The sequence below is a fragment of the Lagenorhynchus albirostris genome, chromosome X (assembly GCF_949774975.1).
Source record: "Lagenorhynchus albirostris chromosome X, mLagAlb1.1, whole genome shotgun sequence".
In the NCBI taxonomy this organism is placed as follows: domain Eukaryota; kingdom Metazoa; phylum Chordata; class Mammalia; order Artiodactyla; family Delphinidae; genus Lagenorhynchus; species Lagenorhynchus albirostris.
This window is the reverse complement of record NC_083116.1, coordinates 106,028,697-106,037,430: the sequence shown is the minus strand read 5'-3', so window position 1 is coordinate 106,037,430 and position 8,734 is coordinate 106,028,697. Positions and strand designations below refer to the sequence as shown.

At 50.0% G+C, this 8,734-nt stretch overlaps 1 protein-coding gene across 1 annotated transcript; it reads left to right on the top strand.

Moving 5' to 3' along the window:
* The first annotated feature begins 2,999 nt into the window (after positions 1 to 2,999).
* On the top strand, positions 3,000 to 4,040 carry LOC132513718 (melanoma-associated antigen B1-like). The gene has a single exon (XM_060138267.1). It carries the CDS (start codon positions 3,000 to 3,002, stop codon positions 4,038 to 4,040), a length of 1,041 nt encoding a protein of 346 aa, XP_059994250.1.
* The last annotated feature ends 4,694 nt before the right edge of the window (positions 4,041 to 8,734 follow it).

Genomic DNA, 8,734 nt, shown 5'->3' with positions numbered 1-8,734 from the left:
ATGGATGGATAGATAAGGCAATCCCATTAAGCTTAGGGAGGAGACTTGGCCCTAAAAGAAGCAGAGGTAGGACCATCACTGTTAGTAAGCAGACCTCTCGTGAAAACGGGGAACTGCACAAATCAGCAGCCCTGCTCTCAGACCTGGGAGTCCCCAGATAAGGTAGCCGGGATGTGGAGCCCCCGACTTCTAGCTACTCAAGGAGGTGAGAGCTGCGGTCTGAGGCATGTAGATTCGGGTCAGTGGAGGGAGGAATCCCAAACCCTACCCGGACTGGACGCCAGAGTCCTGAATGAGGACTGAGGGAGCCACCAACTCCAGAACAGTGGGGTCGGAGAGTCCCACCCTTGCTGTTACCAGGTGTAGCCGAGCCCCAGATCAGCTTTGGCAGAATGAGGCTCACTCTGACTGTAAGCTCAGGTCCCAGGAAGATGAGGACCTTTTCTGACGGTCATGGACTCACGTCAGCAGAGGGCAAAGTCCCAGGCAGGGTGCAGAGTCAAGGTGAAGATCCTGAGTGAGGAAATGGAGACTGCTCCATACACAGTGGAGAGAGCTGCATCTCATGCCGCCCCTGCCGTTAGCCCCGGGAGGCCCAGGGCAGAGCTGGCAGGCTCAGGTGCCCCCTAACTCCTGCCTGTGGGGTCTGAGGGAGATGAGGGCCTTGCTTTAAGGGCTGGCTGCCCGGTTCAGCAGAAGAAGGGGAGTCCCAGGCCATGATCGATGTCAAGGCACAAATTCTATGTGAGGAATGAGACAACCGACTCCCCCAGAACAGAGGGCACCCCACAAAGTGCCACGTCTGCCTTTGCCCTGGGAAGCCAGGTTTAGAGCTCTCAGGCTGAATTGCCCTCTCAGTTTCTCCAAGGGTGGTCTCAGGGACGTCAGGGTTTGGGTCTAATGGGAGAGGCCTCATTCAACATAGGGAAGAAGCCTGGTTCCTAACGAGAGTCAAGGTGGTAACACCGAGTGAACATGCGGGAGCCCCACCCAGAAAGAAGTGAACTACATAGAATCTCATCCCTACTCTCAGACCTGGGAGGGAGACTCAGGCATGGTGACCTGATGAATATCACTCACGTTTTCCCGGACCATGGCAGGGAGGTGAGGAACCTCCTTGATGGGAGTATGGGCTCAGGTGAGCAGCCGGAGGATTTCCAGGTAATGCCAGGAACCAAGGAGAGGACCCTGAGAATTGAGGGGACCACCTACACCACAATAGTGAGGCCCACAGAATCTCTTCCTGCCTGTCAGCATTGCAAGTCCACACACAGTTGTAGCTAGAGAGACAAGAAAATTTTCTTTCTAGCGGGTCTCGGGGAGTTGGGGGCCTTAGTGTGAGGGGATAGACGTCAAGTCAAGACACAGAGGATGTCCAAGTCCTGCTGTGCGTCAGGGTGAGGACACTGAGGGATGATGTAGATGCAGACCCACCCAAAGCAGTGGGGGCCCACAAACTCCCACCCCCCTCAGCCCTGGGAAACCCCAGGGAGAGGTAGCCTGATGTGTCACCCCTCACTTCGGGCCCCAGGGACCCAGGCAGATGTGGGCCTTGATCTGAGGCCAGAAGACTCAGGTGGGCTGAGGGAGGAGCGTAGATGCCGTCTGAGTGAGGGCGAAAGAGGCCAACGATGCCGCAACAGTGGGGTCCCGTGGAGTCCAGCCCCTGCTACCAACCCAGGGAGGGCATGGACGGGGGTGACTGGCAGTGGCTCACCCTTTCTTTCATGTTGGGGATGTCAGGAAGGTGAGAATCTTAATGTAATGCAAGCGCACTCAGATCAGCGGAGGGAGGATTTCCGGGATTTGCCAGGACTCACGGAGAAGATGCTGAGGACTGTGGGGGGAAGTCCACCCCGTGCCAGCGGGGACCGCGCAGAGTCCCTCTGCACTGTCGTTCCTAGAGGCGCCCCCGGGCACAGATGTGGGGCACAAGTGCCCATCAGTTCCCCACTCGGAACTCACAGGGAGGTCAGCATCTTGGTGTGATGGGTCAGCAGAGGGAGGGACCGTAGACCCTCCCCTGAGTGAGAAATGGGGACCGTGAGGGAGGACCACACGTTATAGGGCCTCAGCCTGCCTGCTGCAGCTTTCAGCCTCTGGAGACTAGGGGCGCTGTGGCCAGGTAAGGCCATCGTCACTTCCACTGTTCGGTCTCAGGGAGCTGTGGGCCGTACTGTGAGGAAATGTCCTCAAGTCAAGAGAGAAAGGAGCCCCCAGATCCTCCCAGGAGACCCAGTGGGGACTGTGAATGACGACTGAAGGTAGCACACCCCCCTTCCACCGAATCAAAGGCATAATAAAGAGTCCTGCCCAGGCCTCTGCTCAGCCCTTGAAGGCCCGGAGCATGGTTGTCAGGAGGAGGCTCCTCATTTCTTTGTATCATTTCTAAGGGAGACGAGATCCTTCGTCTGAAGGTGCCACACCAGGGGCAGCAGGAGGTGTCCCAGACCCTTGGTGTCGACAAGATGAGGACGCTGAATGGTTGAGGAGCAACGAGTTCAGGACAGAGCAGGCCCCACACAACTGTCAGCGCTGTGCACCCCGACAGTGTCCATGACTCAGTTCCTTCTCGTGGGCCGCAGGGAGCTTTGAGGTGTCACCTTTAGAGCAGCACAGGAAAGAGGTCCCGGCCCTACCAAGAGTCGATGTGACAATCCTGTTTGTGAACGAAAGGGACCCTTGGAACCCAGAGAGGGCCTACCCTACCAGGATCTGTGGTCACCGCCGTCAGCCACAGGCAGGGCTGGCAGGCTGTAGCCTGAGGCTCACTCACTCTCGCTTCTTACACTGGGTTCTCAGGGGACAGGCTGACCAAGAACAAGAGCCTAGTGGTTCCTAGAGCAGTGCCCTCAAGGAAACGTGCAGAGCGGCCTTCTTCAAGTCAGGGTGGGACCTCCCTGCTGAAGGTGCTCACACCCTCTCACCTTCCCTCCTCCAGGTTCCAGCATCACCTGCTCTCCTGCCCACTCCCCCGCTTGCGGTCCCTGCCCATAGTCATGCCTCGGGGGCAGAAGAGTAAGCTCCGTGCCCGCGAGAAGCGCCACCAGACCCGGAGGGAGACCCAGAATCTCGGGGGTGCTCAGGCCACTGCAGCACAGAGAGAAGAGTCGCCCTCGTGCCCCTCTTCTCCTTCTCAGGGTACTCCCCCGAGCTCCCCTGCTGCTGGCCCTCGCCAGGAGCTTCAGGGAGCCCCAGCCACTAGCTCTCGTGCTGCAGGGGTTTCAGGCCCAGGATCTGATGTGCGCGCCAAGGGCCCGGTTCAGGCAAGGAAAAATTCCTCCCGCGCCTCAGCCTCTGGTGAGAGCTTTCAGAGAGATCCTCTGATCAAGAAGGTGGGAAGGTTGACAGAATTCCTGCTGGAGAAGTATACAGTGGAAGAGCCCATTATAAAGGCAGACTTGCTGAAGCTTGTGAACAAAAGGTACAAGGGGAAGTTCCCTGAGATCCTCAGGAGAGCTGCTGAATGCGTTCAGCTGATCTTTGGTCTTGAGTTGAAGGAAGTCAAGCCGGGTGGTGATTCCTATACCCTTGGCAGCAAGCTACATGTCAGCGATGATGGGCGTCAGAGCAGTGGCTGGCGGTTTCGGAAGAATGGGCTTCTGATGCTTCTCCTCGGTGTGATCTTCTTGCATGGCGACCGTGCCTCTGCGGAGGAGATCTGGGAATTCCTGAATGGTTTGGGTGTTTATGTTGGAAGGTGTCACATAATCTTTGGGGAGCCCAGGAAGCTTATCACAGAAGATCTGGTGCAGGAAAAGTATCTGGTGTATCGTCAGGTGCGCGACAGCAATCCCCTGCGCTATGAGTTCCTGTGGGGCCGGAGAGCCCGCGCTGAAACCACCAAGATGAAAGTCCTGGAGTTTGTGGCCAGGGTCGCTGGTACCGTCCCCAGTGCCTTTCCAGTCCATTATGAAGATGCTTTGAGAGATGAGGAAGACAGAGCCCGATCCCAAGCCAGAGCTGCAGCCAGGGCTCTAACTCGTATCAAGGCCAGTGCGCCTTCCAAGGTCATGTCTAGCAGTTCCTCCCACCCTTAGTGAGGTCTGAGGCAGCTTCTTCACTTTGTGTTTGACCAACGGTGCCAACCTTTTCAGTAGTGAGAGGCTAAGCTGGGGCTGGAAAGATCATAATATATATCTTCTTTGTGTTCCTGTTTTACACTAGTATCTTTCAAATGTTTCTTTTAGTAGAATGTTTCTTTAGATTCAGAATCCAAGTTTATAAATGACATGGATCACATATTTGTTGTTGTTTATCAGGTTTAAGCGTAAGAGTTTAGGTACTGTGTAGTACCATGTGAAAACTCCTTGCATCTTTCTGGGGTTCTGGACTGAGATAATATGGCTTTGGAATAGGAATTTTCTTGGAAATGTGAAAGAATGCTGTGGTTTTAAAATGGATGAAAGCAAAGTAAAGTTTAGTCAAATTTTGGTTTGTCTTATTCACCTTTGTCTTTCTCTTTGTAAAATTCAAAGATATACACCTAGATGTCCTTAGCTTATTCAAGAATGCCGACAAAATTAGATAGTAATAAGTTACATTCCTCACTCAGTGCCTCATTGATTCCCATCTGTAATTGAGCATCTGCTCTTTGGAAGGTTCTGTGCTGGTAGTGATGATGCTAAGATAAAAAAGACCCTGCACCTGCCTGTAGATGTTGAGAGTATAAGAACAGCTATTATATAAGGAAGGTGGTGTGATGGAAAAACCCAGTGAGGATGGTGGGGAGAGAGTCCAGATGAGAGCAGTGAAGTATAAATTCTCTTAGCCAGAACACTTTGAGGTTTGGTTATTTTGCAAATCCCTCCTTGGGAGGTAATTTTAAGTTGGCTGCATGGTGGGCTAGATGAGGCTGTGATAATGGTGAGCAGGGGTCCAGTGCTTTTGCCCCGGTGCAGGTGAACACGGTGCCCAAACAAACCAGGTGTTTTATGCAGATTGTCTCCTTTGTGGTGGGATGCTGAGAAGCCCCTGTGTTGGCACTCCGTGCCCTGGGCTGGAGGAGCCCCAGCCCGCTCCATTAATTAGTTATCGGGTTTTTTTAATTGGAGTATAATTGCTTTACAATGTTGTGTTAGTTTCTGCTGTGCAACGAAGTGAATCATCTACACGTATACATATATCCCCTCCCTGCTGGACTTCCCCCCACCCATCTAGGTGGTCACAGAGCACCAAGCTGAGCTCCCTGTGCTGTACAGCAGGTTCCCACTAGCTGTCTATTTGACACATGGTAGTGCACATAGGTCAATCCTAATCTCCCAATTCATGCCACCCCCCCTTCCCCCGTGTCCACATGTCCGTTCTCTATATCTGCGTCTCTGTTCCTGCCCTGCAAAGAGGTTCAACTGTACCAGTTATCTAGATTCCACATATATGCGTTAATATATGAGATTTGTTTGTCTTGAGTGTAATCTGGCAGAACTCCTAAATGGGCCCAGACTTTGGTGGTGATGAAACACATGAAAATCGGGGGGGTTTTGGGAGGCAGGGGAATTATTGGTCCTTGACACAAATTCTATAAGGTTTGATTTGCATCCTGGTGGAACCCCTGCCTCCACAAATGAAACAACAGATTCTCTGCTAGGGAAAATGTACTCAGGGTTACTTGCTAAGGAGCACTTTGGTTAATTCAGCTTTCTTTGTCCTAGAGGCCCGCATAGTCTCTGACATCTCCTGGATAAAATGAAAAATTCCTAGAGATGAGGGTATCTCTAGGACAGAGAAGACCAGTCTCTTCTGGTATGAAAATAAGCATCATAATAACTGCCATGCATGAAAGACCCAGACATCGCCAGCCACTGTGCCAGGTGCTTTACATATATCACATATGTTCCGACAGTTCTATAAGATGAGGCTTATCAAACCCACTTGGCAGACAAAGAACTTGCAGTATTCTCCGGACTGGTAAAGTGACAGAACCGGGAGTACGGCCCGGTCTGAATTCCTCCAGAGCCCATACTGTTCCACTCCTCCCAGCCTGAGGCAGCCCTTCTGTCTCTTAATCCATTTCTCCTCTCACTGCTCCGTGACGTCTCTCAGGCAATAAGAAAGAGGAACTTGTAGCCAAAATATTAAAAGCAGGCCTAAAGAAGGAAGGTGAACATGAGAATCAGACACCATTTGGGGATTGTCTGTGGGCTTCGTTTACCTAGGATCCTCCTGCCCCTCGCCCCAGGCTTCCCTGAGAGCTGATTGCCCCGGTCCCGGCACGGGGGTCCAGTCCCAGCACTTTGTGGCATCACAGCGCCCTGCCCCTGGGTCTCCCCCTGTGTACGGCCCCGGGCGTCCCCGGGAGTCCCGACCAGCAGGACAAATCCTTGTGAGTCCGAGGAGGAACCTGTGGGGGTTGAAAAAAGGGGGAAGGGCAGGAGACGCGAAAGAATGGAGGCAAGACAGAATCCTGATCAAGCCTCAAACTTTTATTGCTGCGGTAGCTGTATTTATACACTGCAGAGAAAGGGAGGCGGGATTCAGAATGAGGGAAGTACTTGGCTAATCATCATTGGTGCTGCGTGCGCGGGCTTTCATTTTAGGCGCGAACTTCTATCTCATAAATCAGGAAGAGAAGCAGGGTGTCGGCCATCTTCTAATGGCGAAAACTTCTTGGCTCCCAACATTTCCTCCCTTTTTATTTCTTTTAAGGAGGTGGGCATTAACCGAGTGAGGGAGTAGTGACCTGAATCCTCCCGTGGACAAGGTATGTGTGTCCACACTCATCGGCTCTTGGTATCTTTTGGGGAAGAGAGGCAGAGCCAAAGATAATCTTAGCTACTAAAAGCCAAAAACAATGTTTAGATACCAACCTCTATCATAATTCAGGTATACTCACAGGGAATAACAGAGATTACCTTGTATATACATATATACACGTTTTCCCTTGTGCATGCTTTGCTGCCACACTCAACTCGGTACCCATACCCTCCATCAAAGAGGGGGGTAGGCATGTCTCTGTTTCATGCCGCTCCAGTGGAGGGGCAGCCAGAATCATCCTTTGGTTCTGCTTCTGTAATGGCGAGGCGATGGTAATGTATGAGGTTAAATTTTGAGGTAAGTGGGGAGTGCTTTCAGCCTGTCCAACAACCAGCAAAGATGACAGGATCAGGGTCACAACGGATAGCTCATGTCGTCTCTGCCGCTCTTTCAATATTAGGAGGGTCTCCATCTTTTTCTGAAAAAGAAAAAGAAATACAATCTCAGGGAAAAGGGCCCTGGATAAAATTTATTACTTTATAGAACTTATAGGTTTAATAAGGCGCTCAGGCAACCAGCGTGCTCCACCTTCTTTGGTATTATATACACATGCGGATCCCCTCCCCCAGATGAGGAGTGGATCGAGTCCATGCCATTTAAAGGTCAAAGGGTCTTTCCACATAACTTGTGCATATTGATTTTTAGTTTCTTGATGCCAAAGGCGATCGGCGGCAGATCTACCATTATTATCTAATTGTAAAAAATTAATTACAAACAGGGCATGACTAAGAATATTTTTTGGGGAATTTTTTGTAGCAGTTAAATCATTATTTTTAAGCTTGGAAATGGTATTTTTAAGGGTTTGATGGGCTCTTTCTACTATGCCTTGACCCTGGGGGTTATATGGAATTCCCGTAAGATGTTTTATTTGAAGCCGGGTGCAAAAATCTTGGAAAGCCTGGGAGGTATACCCAGGCCCATTATCTGTTTTAATTATTTGAGGCTTGCCTAAAACTGTAAAACATTGGAGCACATGTGAGATAATGTTTTTTGTGGCTTCTCCTCCCTGAAGGGAGGCATATATAAAGCCGCTAAAGGTATCAATGGACACATGAATAAATTTTAATTTTCCAAATTTAGCAAGATGGGTAACATCCATCTGCCAGATTTCATTAGGTAATAGACCTCTTGGGTTTACCCCAAGATGTGGAAGAGGTAAAAATGTAACGCACCCTGGACAATTTTTTACAATTTGTCTTGATTGTTCTCGAGTAAGCTTAAACATTAAGCGAAGAGTATGTGCATTAACATGATGTAGCTGATGAAATTGAGTAGCTTGAGAAACAGAATCAGAGGTTACGGTGCACATCAGGCGGGCATTTTTATCAGCTAAATCATTGCCCTGAGAGAGGGGTCCAGGAAGATCTGTATGAGCCCTAAGATGATCAATAAAAAAAGGCGCTTGTCTTCGAAGTATAAGACTTTGAAGTTGTTGAAAAAGGGGAACAGCATTGGAAGAGGGTTTAATATATGGAACAGTTTCTAAAAGGGGGACGGACAAAGCTATATATGAGCTGTCCGTATATAAATTAAAGGGGATATTCTGTAACATCTCAAAAACCTGAAGAATGGCAAAAAGCTCAACAAGTTGTGCTGATAAAAAGGGGGACTGTACCCTATAGGGCTGATTATTTATAACAAATACAGCAACACCGGATGATGATCCATCAGTGAATACTAGGGCAGCATCTCCCAGAGGAACAGCAGAAGTGATTTTGGGAAATATAAACAGATGTTTTCTAGCAAACTGAAGGAGCTTATCAGGTGGATAATGATTATCAATATTACCCTGACAGGAGGATAAGGAAACAAGCCATTTATCATCAGTTTGTAATAACCAACTAAGCTCTTCTTTGGTATAGGGGAGAATCAAATGATCAGGATCTCTGCCAAAAAATTGACGGCTTTTTTCTCTGCCCAAAGTAAGAACCTGTGCTACTAAGGAAGGGTAGGTCTTAAGCACTTTATTAGGAGATACGGA

Excerpts from the sequence above, each read along its gene's own strand:
- LOC132513718 (XM_060138267.1), top strand. The coding sequence starts at position 3,000 with ATGCCTCGGGGGCAGAAGAGTAAGCTCCGTGCCCGCGAGAAGCGCCAC.